The 16,245-nt window shown below is 47.6% G+C and overlaps 2 protein-coding genes across 2 annotated transcripts in view; one reads left to right on the forward strand and one right to left on the reverse strand.

The window, feature by feature from the left end:
- BSPRY (B-box and SPRY domain containing) overlaps positions 1–312 on the reverse strand; it is an 11,701-nt gene extending 11,389 nt beyond the window's left edge. Inside the window, exon 1 of the mRNA XM_015423096.1 lies at positions 79–312. Within this exon, the coding sequence (XP_015278582.1) occupies positions 79–312 (234 nt within the window). The remainder of the gene's footprint in view (positions 1–78) is intronic.
- Positions 311–15,921, forward strand: WDR31 (WD repeat domain 31). The gene is made up of 10 exons (XM_015423097.1): positions 311–358; positions 7,343–7,395; positions 8,702–8,822; positions 9,277–9,351; positions 11,454–11,598; positions 11,689–11,789; positions 12,431–12,498; positions 13,369–13,510; positions 14,310–14,472; positions 15,761–15,921. Exons 1-10 carry the CDS (start codon positions 311–313, stop codon positions 15,919–15,921), a joined length of 1,077 nt encoding a protein of 358 aa, XP_015278583.1.
- The last annotated feature ends 324 nt before the right edge of the window (positions 15,922–16,245 follow it).

The following is a 16,245-nucleotide window of genomic DNA, read 5'->3' on the forward strand; positions in this document are numbered from 1 at the left end:
TTGCGCCCCCCCCCCCAGCAAATACCCTGCCACACCACCCCGAAGAGGAACGCGGCAGCCCGCCCCATCCAGCCTCACCCTCCGCTCGGCCGCCGCCTCCGCCAATCGGCGCACGCAGTGGCCGCGGCAGCTGCCCTCGCTCGGGCACCGCGCGCACACCGGCCGCCTTTCGGTGCAGCAGAACCAGTCCAGCTCCCGGGCGTGTTCCGGGCAAATGCTCGCGCTCTCGTGCCCTTCACCGTGGCCTCGTTGGGCCGAGCCCCGCTGGTCCTCGCGATCATCTGGTCCGCTCGGTCCCGGTTCCTGAGCCATGACGGAAGAACTAAAGGAAGGAGCGGCCGAGGCACCTGCTGCTCAGGTGGGCGGAACGGGCTGCCGGGGGAGCCTCGGGCACCGCCCTGCTCGCCTTGAACACGCCCAGCCAGTGTGGAAATCACCGCGCTGCCTCGCTGTAAGGGCTGGCTTAGCACTGGTGTTTGCATGTTCACAGTTCTACAGTCTACATTCGTTGGCCCAGAACTTCCATGGACAGGAACAGTCTAGCCCTAAAAGACCCAGTTCTTTTGGCAAAAGAACAAGCGGCGTTTACCATTATTCTGCATTTGCTTGGGAACTTTCCAGAGACACCAGGCCAGCAAATTTTGGAGACTACATGGACATAACTGACTCAGACCAAAAGTAACGACCATCCTTTTGGTTCTGGTGTTGTGTTGATTTGGCATCAAGGCCAGCTCTGGAATCTGTTTTAAATGCCAGTGTGCCTGAAAGGTATGCAGAAAAATAGCCACAAAGAGCATTTCTGACTTCTGAGTATGGGCAAAGTGCCTCCCTGAAACACTGGGGGGGAAAGGTAATTTGAATGTTAGCATGCGTTTATGCTCTGCATTTGTCTGTCCAGAATATCTGCCAGCATCACCCTGATTTGGGGCTGAATCGATCATTTCCAGGAAAAGTGGATTTCTGCTGAAAATTAACAAATTTAAAAACATGCTACCCACCAAAAGGCCAAATCCAGATCCTCAAACTCTGGGTGGTTTCCTCTTCTGTTTTGGAATGCTGTTGTCCATCAACAGGTTCTTTAAATTAGTTTACCTGTAGTGAGGGGGAGAGGGAAGAAGTTCCAATTTATGATGACTATGAAACTGGGAGATGATCACCCTGCAACTCAGAAGGCTTAGTCTGCGCCCTCTTTTTGCTCTGGCACCTGTCTGGATCTCTGAAGGTCCACCCAGGAAAATGTGTGATGGTGCCTCTGAGCATGTCCTCATTTTAGTTAAAAAGTCATTAAAGGGAGGCTCCATAGAGGATTATAAAATCGGGCATAGTGTGAAGGAAGTGGACAGAGAGAAACTTTTCTCCTTCTCCCAAAGTACTAGAATTCAGGGTCGTCTGATGAAATCGATGGGCAGTAGATACAGGACTTGACAAAAGGAACCTTTTCTTCTCACAGCACATAACTAACCTATGGAACTCACAGCTACAAGGTGTAGTGATGGCTATGAGCAGATAGTTTTTAAAGGGACTACTAGACCAATTAATGGAGGAGGATAAGGCTATCAACAGGTATAGTGTCACTACTGATGTTAAAAACACTAAGGAAACCTGTTGACTATTTATTATTTTCGATTTATATCCCGCCTTGCCTGCATAAGCAGGCTCAAGGCGGCGTACAACAAGTTAAAATACAATAAAACACAGTGCAGAAATGCAGTACCATAAAATTTCACATAAAACAATATACAAGTAAAGTGCAGATCAATATAGATGGCGATTGCTGTACAGTGATCCAGTGTAACCAGGCCAGCATTCATAGTTGTTCTTAATGCTCATTCATCAGTGGCGGCTCCTAGTCGAAAGCCTGGTGGAAGACCTCTGTTTTACAGGCTTTGCAGAATTGTAAAAGGTCCTGCACGGCCCTGATGTCTTCTCGGAGCTTATTCCACCAGTGTGGAGCCGCCACTGAGAAGGCCCTAGCTCTGTTGATGGCCAATCTGACGTCTTTTGGACCAGGGAGAGTCAGGCGATTTTGCAGCCCTGACCTCAGTGCTCTCTGGGGGATATATGGGGAAAGGCGGTCCCTTAGGTAGGCAGGCCCCCGACCATATAGGGCTTTAAAGGTCAAAACCAGCACCTTGAAGCAAATCCGGTATGCTATTGGCAGCCAGTGCAATGCTTTCAGCACAGGTCGGATGTGCTCTTGTATATTTTAGAGGTTTTGCACTAAAATATTATCAGTGGTTTCTCTTCCATTTAAGTCTTCTCTCAAAATATTGTTCTTCTTTCCCTGTATCCATGTGCTGACTGAAGATACTGTCCATGCATCTGATGAAGTGGCTCTAACCCACTAAAGCTGATGCCATAATAAATTGCCAAAAGTTTCCTTCTTGGTTTTGCTGCAACATTAGTCATTCAGAAGGCTGAAACCTTCATGTTCAGAGGCAGCAGGGCTATTTTTGGGCAGGAACGCACAGGAACGGAGTTCCGGCTGGTTTCAGATTTGGCCACACCCACTACAGCCAAAACCTCTGTGTGCGTGGCTACAGAGGGAAGGCCTGGAGAGCGACACACACACCCCCGGTGACTCCGAGGCAGGTGGACCAGGGGGCCCCCTGGAAGGATCTGTCCAAGGGCTGGCTTGTCCGGGCTCTCCACAGGACAGATCCTTCCAAGGGAAGACATGGGGTGTGGCCTAATATGCTAATGAGTTGTGCTGTCAGGGGTGTGGCCTAATATGCTAATGAGTTGTGCTGTCAGGGGTGTGGCCTGTTATGCTAATGAGTTCCTGCAGGGCTATTTCTACAAAAAAAGCCCTGAGAGGCAGTATACCTCTGCTGGGGGGCGACAGCCTTCAGACCTTCTTTGTAGACTTCCTATGAAGTGGCTGCTGTTTCAACCAGGTTGCTGTATGAGATGTCCCTCTGGTGTGACGCAGCAGGGCTCTTTGGTGGTCTCGATGCCTTCTCCATCCTGCCAAATAACCACTGCATGCAAGATCAAAAGAGCCCCTGCCTCTCATTTGGAGCTATGCACAGCCTCCCTTCTCCAAAGTCCCCTACAAAACCATCCATCTAGCTGCAGAGATTGGCGGGTTTGGGGTTGCAAAGAATGTCGTGCAACCAAGGAGCACTGGATCTGAGCCCTGGCTCCTCTTGGTTTGAGAGGGGAAAACAAGCCCTGAGCTCAGTCAGGCAGTCCCTCCCTGGCAGAAGAGTCTCCTCCCCTTGACGGCTGGTTGCCAGGGACGGAGTGGCGGAGGCGCAAAACTGGGAGGATGCAGAACACTGGAGAGATTCAATGGGAGGCGGGCAGGTAAGGACAGGTGGTGGCAGGGAGGGAGAACAGGCCCCCTTCATCCAGCCAGGGGGAGGGGGAATCACAACAAGAGGGCCCATCATCGTAGACCCCTGCAAAACAGATGCCAGAGGGGTTCTCCTCGCATGCCCACTGTCTTGCCCAGGTTGGGAAATCTCCACGCAGTGGTTTCCCCTAACTGGGAGAGTGATCCCCCTCCTCCTTTCCAAACATAGAAAAGAGGCAGCCTAGAAGATTGGGGGGGGGACCCCTTCCCTATCGAGAAAGGCCGAAGCGCTGGGGACTTTTTCAGTTTAGAGAGACCAGTCTGAGATTTTCTTCCTTTTCTAATAATACTAGATCTTGGTGAAAGGAGGGGCACTGATTGATGGCTTACTGAGCACACACAAAAGAAGACACTTCAAACACAATCAGCCTAGAACAGTTTTGAAAGAGAGTGAGACCGATCTACGTGGGATGGATCCATGTGAGCCAGGATAGCTAAAGAGAACCTCCATGTGCAGAGGCAGTATGTATGTTTGGTGGGGCAAGCAAGAAGGCTGCTGCCTTTGTGCCCTGCTTTGGGACTTCTTGGGGGGGCTCTGTTGGATATGCAGGGCTGGACTAGATGGACTCATGCTCTGAGCCAATAGGGTTCTTCTTATGTTCTTAAAAAAGTGCATCTACAAAATAGACAAAAATTAATGTACAAAGAGCCCCTGCTGGATCGAACCAAAGATTCACCTTGCACTGCATCCAGCAGCAGCCAGCTAGAATGCTTCCCACAAGGAAGCCATGAATGCAAAAGCCCTCTCCCATTGTTTGCCCCACTATACCTGGTATGCAGGGATGTACTGCCTCTGAATATGGAGGTTCCGTTTAGCTATGATGGATAATAGACCCGCCCTCCTTTTTTTTTGCCAGGTCAAAAGTCTTCCAGAAATTGATTATTAAGTTGATAATTTATATTGATATTCTGTTGCTGTAGCTAATGATGACTGAGTGGAGCATAATACTGGGTTTGCAATGGCTGGACAACAGGTTACCCTTTAAATCTTTTTGGATGTGCAGATATAAGGCTCAGCTGTGTCTCACTGCTTGTTTAGTAAGGTAAAGGTTCCCTTGCTCGAAAGCCAGTCAAATCCGACTCTAGGGTTGCGGTGCTCATCTCCGTTTCAAAGCCGAAGAGCCAGCACTGTCTGAAGACATTTCCGTGGTCATGTGGGCGGCATGACTAAACACCAAGGCGCACAGAATGCTGTTACCTTCCCACCGAAGTGGTACCTATTTATCTACTTGCAATTTCTTGCTTTCGAACTGCTAGTTTGGCAGGAGCTGGAACTAGAGACGGGAGCTCACTCCATCGTGCGGCACACTCAGGTCTCGAACTGCTGAACTACTGACCTTCCACAGCCTTCAGTTCAGCATCTTAACCACTTGAGCCACCACAGCTCCTTGTTTAGTACAAGGGCGTAAAATCAGAATAGTCTTCAAGAATGCAGGTGCCTCTGGCAGCTGCTTCATCAGCCCATCTCTAGATTCCTACCAGTGTTTTCCCCCAATAATAGTTATTATTTTTCAACTAGGAACCAAAAGAGGTTAATAATGTTTTCTACTCAGCCATTGTAGGTGCTTCAGACAGTAAAGTGCCAACAGAGGAAAGCGACAACCATCCATCTTGGAATTCACTGCCACAGGAAGTGGTGGCGGCTACAAGCATGGACGGCTTCAAAAGGGAATTAGATAAGCATATGGAGCAGAGGTCCATCAGTGGCTATTAGCCACAAGGTATAGATAGGGACTCTGGGGCAAGTGATGTTCTGTCATCTTGGTGCTTGGGGGGGTCAACAGTGGGATGGCTTCTAATGTCCTGGCCCCACTGGTGGACCTCCTGATGGCACTGGTATTTCTGGCCACTGTGTGATACAGAGTGTTGGACTGGATGGGCCTTTGGCCTGATCCAACATTGGCATCTCTTATGTTCTTATGTTCTTATCCATCGAGTAAGAGCATTCCTAGCTAGGGATGAATCTAATTTACTAGATTCTGACTGAGTGAGGAAACAGAACCCTTTTAACTGTGTGAGAATCCTTGCCTGAAGTTTGATGGTTGCAGGTTTCAGAGTCATTGTTTGCTTCTTGTGTGGTGCCACAAACTGTGCATTTGTCTGTGTGAGATTCAAGTGGTGCCAATGCAAGACAATGTAGTTTCTTTATGAATTGCACTTTTGGGTCCTGGAAATGGAATCCAAGCACCAGGCAGACAATGTTAAGATTCAAAGAGCCGCGATGTAAGATGATCCCTAACCATGTTGCCTCAGTAAATTCACCTAGGTTCAATTGAAGTTGTAAGCATACCGGACCGCAGTTTGCCCTGGTTAGTACATGGATGGGAGATCACCAAGGAAGTCCAGAGTTGCTACACAGAGGCAGGCAATGTTAAACCACCTCTGAACGTCTCTTGCCTTGAAAACCCAATGGGACCACCACAAGTCAGATGTGACTAGACACCAAAAAAAGAAGGATAAAACGGAGGGCAACTTTACCATGCCCTTCCCAGTCCTTCCCCGTCTTGAAATTGGAAGTTTTCCAGACCAGTTTGTGAGATGGAATGCAGAGTCAGTGTTCAAAAACAAAAGTTTGAAAATGCATCTGGGGTAGCGTGTGGTGCATAAATTTGGAGGGGCATCTGACAGTGTGATCCAATGCCTGTTTACCTGGGAGTACAACTCATTGAATACTGTGGGCATAGGATCATACTGTAGTGTAGCTTTTTGGATCCCAGCCATTTAATATTTTTGTGGAATAGCAGGGAAGAAAATCAAGAAATTAAATGTCCTAACACTAAATGTCTGAATGTAGGTTCAGAAAGAGATTAAAATGTCAGTTTCAGGTAACACAACTTGGAATGCTTCAGACCCTCAGTGTGGGAAGAGCTCTTTCTATCAGACTGGAGGACCAAATGAAGACTGAATTTGCACATGCCACTTCAAGGAATTCTCAGCTGTTCTTCTACCATTGCTGTGCATATGTGAAAAAAAACAGAAGGGCAACATTAATTGCACTTCTGCATATCTGCAGTGCAGAAAAGCAATTCTAAATGCACTTGTATAAAGTTTCTTTGTTGACTGATGGCCAGGCATGAAGACTGATTCACAATTGCATTTCAGTGCCTATTTTACTCTGGTCCTTAAGTTTCCACAGTAGCTCAATTCAGGCCTCCTCATATTTTCTGCCTCAAGGCCAGTTTTATTTAAAAAAAAACCATTTGGCAAACCCCAAACCATTGCAGACAAGAAAAAGATTTATCTTCTGTCCTTCCCCCCACCACAAAAATCAGCATTCAGAATACTAGACATTTCCTTAGTCACAATGACAAAAAATGGAAACGTTCCAGAGTGATCCATCATCTTGGGTATGAAGCAGCATCTGATATTCCTCCTTGCTCTTTCCCATTTTTTTTGCTTATGCAAGCTTCATGCAGGAATAAAAATTACGAAATGTCTGTCTAGGGCCAGATCACTCATACCATGCACATGACTTCATTTCTTGTCATTTTACAAACAGCATAACGAACATGGGGTTTGAGGAGATCTAGGGCATGAACACCAGCTCTACCAAAGGTGTTTGGTCCGTGATGGACCATTCACACGTGTGTCACCGTTTACTGCTGTGGCCACAAAGGCTTGAAACCCAAACAAGCCCCATTGAGCCTGCATAATAAATGGGAGGGAATATTAGAAATACAAGGGGTAGAATTTTTAATTGAACACCTCTCTGAGCACTCTTGCCATTCATAAAATGTTAAAACTAAAATACATTGACATAATAAAGTAGTAATAGGCTTGGCTGCTGGATGGTTCTAGAGTCAAGAAGGAACAGGGCAGGGGTGAGGATGGGCTGAGAATACAAGAGAATTAACTAGCAGACTAGGCTCAGGATCAGCAGCCTGCTGTGATGTGAGCAAGTTAAGTCCCTTTTTAATTCCCTTCCTTGTCTTTCAGCCCGGGATTCTTGCCAGGCTAAACGCTTTCCTTTCTGCTTTCTCAAAGGATATCATGGGCAAACTGCAGAGCAAAATTCGCAACAGGTCCTCTAAATACAGGTAAGGAGGAACTGCTTGGCTGATCATCGTCACACTGAACGTGTTCTGTGGTGTTGTAATCTGGAAGGGAGGGGTGACAATGGTTTCGATCCTCGGGCTCTGTTCTACCAGCAGTGGCACATTCCTCTGCAGCGTGACTCCCTCCACTGACGCGAGATGCTCTTTGAGTCTCTCTGAGTCTCTTGCAACAGGGAAAGTCTCCTGTATCAGAGGAAGACACTACCAAATAGAGAATGGATTTGTGGTGTAGTGGCTAGGAGCGTGGACTGTAATCTAGGAGAACTGGGTTTGATTCCCCACTCCTCCACATGCAGCTGCTGGTGTGACCTTGGATCAGTTACAAGTACTTTCAAAACTGTTCTCTCAAAAGTAGTTCTCAAAAGAGCTCTCTCAGCCCCACCTATCTCACAGGGTGTCTGTTGTGGGGAGGGGAAGGGAAGGGAGATTGTAAACTGCTCTCCTTCGGGTAGTGAAGTGCGGGGTCTAAATCCAGTCTCTTCTTCTGGAACCCCTCCCATGCTTGATCGATTTAGCTTTCTCCTTTGTTATTAATCTATTTATACCCTGTTTATCTCCCTAATGGAGACCCAAAGCAGCATATAGCACCATTCTCTCCTCCGTTTTATTCTCCAACAACACACCTATGAGGTAGGTTAGGCTGAGAAGGAGTGAGTACCCCAAGGGAGCTTCTATGGCAGAGAGGGGATTTTAACCTGAGTCTCCCAGACCTCAGGCCCGCACTGTAAGCACTGCACCTCACTGTCTGTCAGATATCATGTATCTGATCCATTATTATCAATTTTTTCATATAGTGCCTGTTAAATGCATGGCACTTCACAAAGTACAGGATGACCTCCAAGGGGCTTACCATCTGAAAATGGACCCAGAGAACAAACAGAGAGAAGAAACAAAGATGGAGGTGGGGAGAAATTGGGGATGTAGCGCTGTAGTGATTAAGAGCAGCGGACTCTGATCTGGAGAACCAGGTTTGATTCCCCACTCCTCCACATGCAGCCAGCTGGGTGACCTTGGGCCAGTCATAGTTCTCTCAGAGCTGTTCTCTCAGCCCCACCTACCTCACAGGGTGTCTGTTGTGGGGAGAGGAAGGGAACCTGATTGTAAGCCTCTCTGAGACTCCTTCGGATAGTGAAGGACGGGGTATAAATCCAATCTCTTCTTCTTTGTAGGTTTCGTTTCAGTAGGGGACTTAAGGGATTGTGTGAAAAGGTGACTGAGTGAGACCATTGAATGAGGGAATCAAGGCCTGGTACTGAATCCCCGTTTCTCTTTTCCACCTGCTTGACAGGGCTGAGGAAGAGAGCCCACCTGCCAAGACTGTTCTGCAGTACAGCCCTGCTCACAGGGATGCTGTCGCTTCTGTGGCTTCCCTTCCACCAGACCTGTGCCTGTCAGGAGGAAAAGACAAGGTTGGTTGGGTGTCACTCTTGGCTGGCAACAACTGGAATTTTGGTCTCAACAGACCAGCTGTCTGCCTTGCTGTCTTGTGGCTTCATAAGATCATATATGTGGCATGGGAACTGTGGCTTCAGCTTTCAGAAGGATTGTGGTTTGCTGGCAAAGTACCCACTTTACACACAGAAAGTCCCAGGTTCAATCCCTGGCATCTCAGGTGTTGAAGAAGTCCTTTCTGTACCCGAGACCCTTATGAGAGCCACTGCCAGTCAAATACAGGGCTAGATGTGTCAGTGATCAATGGCCTCCCCATCAAGCCATAATGCCCAGAATTATTTGTTTAAACCAGCTTGTGTATAGTGTGCCAAGCCATTAGTCCAAAGTAAAATATGTTAAAAGTATGAAAGTAGCAATGCTGCCTGAAGTGGCCCGTAAGAACCTATCAAAATAATCTCTCTTTTTTTCCAGATGGCTGTTGTATACAACTGGAGATGTGGCACTGTGGTCAGGCGGTTCCTGGGACACGAGCGGGAAGTCACAAAGGTAAACTGTGAGCTGCTTTGGTTAGAAGAATGAGGTGTGGTCCAAGAAGGTCCCTGTTTCAAAACTTTCCACAAAGATGGCTTTCAGCAAGTCACTGCCAGCCCCTCCCAATCTGCAATACAGGGGAGAAAAACACTGGTCTGCCTTACCAGTCTGTTTAAGGATTACAACATGATCATGTATATGAAGCATTTTGAACATAAAGATGTGTACAAATGCTAAATGGTGTTATTAGTCTTACTTGCAAATCTGTTTCCTTTCCATCCCTTCCTAAGCAGATGGGGGTGAAAGAATTACCTCTCTGTTGGATTAACAAACTAGTGCACCAGCTCCAATCAACAACAACAAATAATAATAATAATAATAATAGTAATAGTGATGATGATGATGATTGGTGGTGGTGGTGGTGGTGGTGGTGGTGGTGGGCTGGGTTTTTTTTTTGAAAATGAATAAATGTTCTTAAGGAAACAGTTAATACCCCTGGAGTAGCCAAGGGTCATCTATTCCAGGGCCAGTGTCAGGGTGGGGTAATAGTGTTGTGCAGTGGTTTGAGTTTCAGACTAAGATCTGGGAGACCAACAAGGCTTGAATCCCCACCTGGCCATGGAAGCTTGCTGGGTGTCCTTTGGCCCATCAAATACTCTTAGGTTAACCTACCATACAGCATTGTTGTGAGGATAAAATGGAAAAGAGAACAATGTAAGCCCATTTGGGTCACCAGCAGGGAGAAAATGGGGATGTTAATGAAGCAGATAAACACCGTACCTCTAGAACACCCAATTTGCTCCACTGAAGAATATTTTAAAATCCCACTGATTATAATGTTAAACGTGACCGGGGAAGCCCTGTCTGGAAATGGGGCCATCCCACTTGGTGAAGAAAGCTTGCTACAGCCTTGTATTAATCAGGATTCTGTTGTCTGCCAATGAGGCCGGGCTATACAAAACAACCCTAATGACTGAGAGAAAATAATCTCTTTTGCCTAATGATGTTTACATAAGCATCCAAGAGGCAATATATATTGCATAATGATGCTTACATATAGTGTTCAAGGGGCAATACATGTATATTATTGCAGTAATCCTTACAACTGCCCTGTAATGTAGGCCAGTGTCAGCATCTCCATTTTATAGATAGGGATGAGCATGTGAGACAATGTGGTTTGTCTAAGGCCACTTCTTAAGTCTGTGGCAGAGGTGAGATTTATTTTAGTGTTGGTTTGTACTTCTGTACTACGATTTATATACTTTTCACAGCAGTTTGTTGCAAATGTTGAAAACCATTTGCAGAATGTAAAACTGGCATGGACAAATATAATCAAAGTTGACCCACTGTCAACAGCGCTGACGATCCCCACCATAAAAACATCAGCACACAAGTGCACACACACAAAAAACTTAGGCTGACTCTCATAGCCTCCGACACAAGGGACGAGGGTGGACAGGGATGTTGAAATGGTCCAGCAGGAAAGCAAGCTGAGCCAAGTCCCATGCTGATGTGGCTTTGCTTTCTCCAAACTGCTAGTTGGCCCTCTTGGGCAGTAGCCTTCTCCCTCTGCTGATGGAAGACATTACCCATGATGTGAACCAAAGACATCCTGGATCACAGTCATGGTGCTACGCAGGGCTTTTTTTGTAGAAAAAGCCCAGCAGGAACTCATTAGCATAAGAGCAGAAACTCATTCGCCTATTAGGCCACACCCCTGACAGCACAGCTCATTGGCATATTAGGCCACACCCCCATGTTACCAGAAGTGTGCTCATCCAGCCACCCCCACCTTTTGCTTCTTATTCTGTTTACCTTGTTTGTTGTCAAAACCCAGGGCTTTTTTGTAGCAGGAACTCCTTTGCATGTTAGGCCACACACCCCTAATGTAGCCAATCCTAATGAGTTTCTGCTGCTGGGTGTGGCCTATTATGCTAATAAGTTCCTGCTCTGCATGGCCAACTTGGAAGCCAGCCGGAACTCCATTCCTGTGCGTTCCTGCCCCAAAATAGCCCTGGTGCTATGGCAGGCCAAACAGCATGGTCTTCAGACAACCCACATGCCAAGGTTCCTTAAGGGGAAGATTTTATTTGAATCCATTGTTCTCTCCTGCCCAGGTCACTGGTCTCCCCCATTCCAGCTGGCTTTTCAGTGCTTCCCGAGACAAAACAGTGCTGCTGTGGGATTTGCATGGTGCTTCTGGGCCGGTCCAGTGTTTTTCAGGACACGATCTGGTAGTCACCGGTTTGGCTGCTAGCCCAGGTGAGGCAGATGTGGATCTCGTCCTTGGAATTCTCACATGAAACAAACTTCTCGCCATGCTTTTTCACGAACACTCTCTTGCTTGTTCAGCTTTCCGACAGCTCTGCACGGGTTCCCGTGACAATACTGTCTGCATGTGGGACATGGAGACAGGCGACTGTTTGCACAGAGCGGCCATTTCAAGGAACCTGGTAAGAGCAGGCGAAACGTCTCTGTTCCTTATGTTGAAAAGAAAAACCTCTCCTCCTTATGCACGCCGAAGATGCAAATATTTGCTTTATTTTTAAAAAATTAGTGATGTATTACTGTCACTATTTTCTTTGATATGTGAACAGAGCCTCCAAGTTCAGAGCCAGTATGCCACTGGAAACCAGATGAACAAAACAATAGGGGGAGGATTTCAAGTCCTCTTGTAGATTCTTTGGAGAACTGTAGCTGGCACTGCTGGAAATCTGTTGTTACTGTCAAGTCACAGCTGATTTATGGCAAGCCCGTAGGGTTTTCAAGGTAAGAGACGTTCAGAGGTGGTTTGCCATTGTCTGCCTCTGCATAGTGACCCTGGTCTCCCATCCCAATACAGCCAGGACTGACCCTGCTTAGCTTCCAAGATCTGACGAGATTGGGCTTGCCTGGGCTATCCAGGTCAGGGCTCATTTTGAAGAGCTTTTGACCTATGCCAGTAACATTGTTCAAGAAACAATTGCAACAAATGCTTTGGCAACACACCGCTTGCTTGCAGTTTGACCTTGCATTATCCAAGAGCTGGCCTTGAACCCTACTGCCCTCCCTGCATAGAAATAGCAGCTCCGCTGCCATTGTTTCTATCTTGCAGGTAACACACCTGTGCTGGATTCCTGGTGAGCCGTATGTCATCCAGACATCAGAGGATAAAACAGTCAGGTCTGTGTCACTGATAAAGAGTTCAAAGATAAAGTTTTGCATGAGTTCAGCAGCTCGGGACTAAACTGCTCATTAACATTTAGTTCTGGAGTCGTTTTAAAAGACTGTGTTTTCCCCTCTTCTGAAGTGCTACTATCGAGACTGCTTTTCCAAGAGGGTCAAATAGTATGGGGGAAGGAGAGGGGCTTTTTAGCCTTTTCCTTCCCTGCTGCTTTTACCCTGCTAGAGAAAAATTACAGGTATCTACCAGGCCATGTAGTACAGATAGTTTTGGATGATAAAATATCATGGGCTAATGTAGGAGGGATTTTAGGTCAGTGGAAGAGTGGTCCTTTGAATATAGAAGGTCTGTGTTCAATCTCCACCATTTCCAGGTAAAAAAAGATCTTTTCGGTGCTGGAATATACAAAATGTATAGTGCACCTACTTTAAGAGGATCAGAAGAACAGCCTATAGGGGACAGCTGAAGGACTGCTGGTTAGCGTGGCTAGATTAGGGACAAATTGTGTCCTTCCTGTCCTCTGGTTGGCTCTTCAGATAATTCCTGCTCCAACTAAGGCCTCCCCCTTCGTTCTATCTCTCACAGCAATCAGTTAGTTAAGGCTCTCTCCCTCTCCTCTGTTCTATCAGTTTATTTCTTCTTTAATAAACCAAGTTATTTTCCTTAAACAGTTGGTGCGCCGCTCCTTTGCATATTTAAACTCTGCCAACAGTCAGCAGATGCTGAGAAAGCCCCCTCTCTGCATAGGACCCTGGAGAGCTTTCTGCCAGGCAGTGGACAATATGAGCTCAATGGAGCAGAGATGTCTCTTTTAAGGCAGCTTCCTGTGCTTTGCTTCCAGCATCTGTTCATTCTTGTCTTCATTTCAGGATCTGGGACACCCGGGAACTGCAGGTGGCGCATTCCTTTCCTGCCAGACAGCACATCCAGACATCCTGCGACGTTAGCCCAGATGGACGCTACTGCGTCAGCTGCAGCTCTGGCTTTGGTGGGGAAGGCTGTGAAGCCACGGTGAGGCGAAGCCTGGCAGACTCCCACTGACAAAACACAACCCAAGACCAAGATGATGGAATGGCAGCAGAGCTGGGTGGAGTTCGCAAAGGCTGTTTGCTCTATTTAGTTTCTATCTTCGGGTCCCATTCCCTGGTAAAGAAGGCTCTGTCCGAGACACCTAGGCTCTGCTTGAAGAACTGCTGTTCCCAAGGTTTCTTGGGGGAGAGGGACTGACTTATTAAACCCAATTCTGTCCTGGTTTTTGTACATGTAGGGTTGCGAAAAACGGATTTAAAATCATGTAGGCAGCCACTGCTGAAATCGCAGGAAGTGCAATCAGAATTTCCTGAGATGTGGGGGTTCTTTATAAAACAAAAGTCCAGTGGTTCCTTAAATAACTAGCAGCACTTATTTCAATTTGAGCTTTTTGAGCTTTTAACTTCTTCATATATGTGCAGAAGGGGAGATCACACAGGGAATTCTTTTTATGGGGAAGATTAGAGGTGATAGGGGTAAGGCAGAGTGGTTTGGTGCAAATTCTACCATGACTCTTTCAGGTGCAAATTTGCTGTGTATGGGGAAAAGGGAGGAGCTGACAAAGATTAAACTTGAATCCCATTATTACCTTCCATAGCGCTCCACCTTTTTATGAATAGCAGAATAGGTTGTGCAAATGTGTACAGATGAGCTTGACAGTAGAATTGTAACTGGCATACTTAAAAAATAATAATGTGGAACAGTGATATAAGTTCCCACTCATAAACCCACCTGGACTTGCAGGACTCTCCCCCAGAGAGGTGTTTCTTTTCCTTTCCAGCTCTGGGACCTGCGGCAGACGAGAAGCAGTGTGCGTGAGTTCCGGGGCCACTTCCAAACCACGATGTCCTGCATCTTCCTCCCCAAAGGCCTCACCCCCTTCCCTGCCATTGCCACTTCATCACATGACGGCACAATAAAAATGTGGAGCCAGGAGACTGGAGGTATAATAAATCTCAGTTGCGGGGGGGGGGGGGGGGAGCGCAACCAAGCATAACAATTCTGTTCCTGAGTCAGGTCAGGGTCCATCTCGCTCAGCATTTTGATTCCATCGTCAACTAGCCAGGTGACTCTCACAAGATGAGGAGAGCATGAAGCCATCAACCCTCCCCCATTGTACGTCCTCTGTGGTTCACAGGCATACTGCCTCTGAACACAAAGGTTCCACTTAACATTCATAACTAACAGCTTTTGATAAACCTACCCCTTTTTAATTAATTTGTCCAGTTTTTTTTTAAAAAAAGAGCATCTAGGCTAGCAGCAGAAGTGGACTGGGAAATAAAAATGGCCCTGAAACAAGCCACGTTATGTGGCCACTGTGGTGCTACAAGCCAGCCCTTCAGTCAGGGATCGCTCAGCTCAGCAGTGCAACAAGCAGTGGGTATTAGTTCACCCAGGGCTTCCTCCTGAAAACTGGCAGCAGTGTGGGAGAAGACGGTGCACTGACACCAGTCTCCATTATAACTGATGAAGGGTCTGAACCAAATGGCCCCTGTGACTCTGGCAGAGTTGCTAGAGCTTGGTTCTGCTTGCTCCTGCCCACCAGTGGCCCTTTAGGGCAGTGGCCCGCCAGGGAATTTCCCTGTAAGTTGAATGGCCTGTCTGCCCCTGTCTAGCAACCTTCACTTCGTCCTGTTGCAGCTGAGTTCCATGAGTCAACTGCAGATTGTCTGCAGAAGTATTTCCTAACTTCAGGTGGTTTTGATTTTTTTTAAATCCCTTTTTATTTCCCCCAACTTCCAACCCTACAACAAAGATGGGATGCCATTTCCAGCTGGTATGTTAGAGGCCAGATCCTCTCTCCCATAACTGCCCAGATAAGGACAATAGCAAAAGACATCCTTGCAGGTTGCCAGTTACAGCCTTCAGCCATTTGCAGAGGGAGGGAAAAGACAGACTCTGTATGCAGTGATGACCTCCACACTGTTGCTTTCTGAGCCAGTTTGGTTAGTGGTTAAGAGTGCAGACTCTAATCTGGAAGAACCGGGTTTGATTCCCCACTCCTCCACATGCAGCTGCTGGCGTGACCTTGGGTCAGTCACAAGTTCTCTCAGAGCTGTTCTCTCACGAGCAATTCTCAAAAGAGCTCTCTCAGCCCCACCTATCTCATGGGGTGTCTGTTGTGGGGAGAGGAAGGGAGAAGATATTGTATACAGCTCTGAGACTTCTTTGGGTAGTGAAGGGTGGGGTATAAACCCAATCTCTTCTCCTCTTCTTCTTCTTTCTCCCCAGCCTGCCTGACCACCACCTGCCTCGACGGGGCCGGGCCTCTTCCTTCGCTATCCACCTGCGAGACGGGCGGCCTCCTTTGCGCCAGCTCAAACTCTGGGATTCATTTGCTGAGAGTCGGCTCCACAAAGGCACTGGAGCTGCAGGAAGTGGCCAAGTTCTGACCCTAAGAGACCAGCTAATGTGGCAAACCGTGGCATCATGGGAGAATGGGCAGCGTATGGGGAGATGGGGTAGAAATCATGATTAGGATGTGTCAGAGGTCATTTTGGGGGATCGCGGGGGATCGCAGTTCCCCCGGGTGAGGTACGGGGGGCGAGGCACATGACGAAGCCCGCCCCCTGCTTCTGGCCGCCCCGCTTCCGGCCCTCATTCAGCCAGGAGGAGGCAGGAGAAGAGGGAGGGTAAGTTGCTTCCTCCCTGCCTCTCCCCACCCCTGCCTGCCTGGGGCCAGGGAGGGCCTTCGCGGGGCTTCCTTGCACTCCTGC

The sequence above is a fragment of the Gekko japonicus genome, unplaced genomic scaffold (genome assembly GCF_001447785.1).
Source record: "Gekko japonicus isolate JY-2015 unplaced genomic scaffold, Gekko_japonicus_V1.1 scaffold454, whole genome shotgun sequence".
Classification (NCBI taxonomy): Eukaryota; Metazoa; Chordata; class Lepidosauria; order Squamata; family Gekkonidae; genus Gekko; species Gekko japonicus.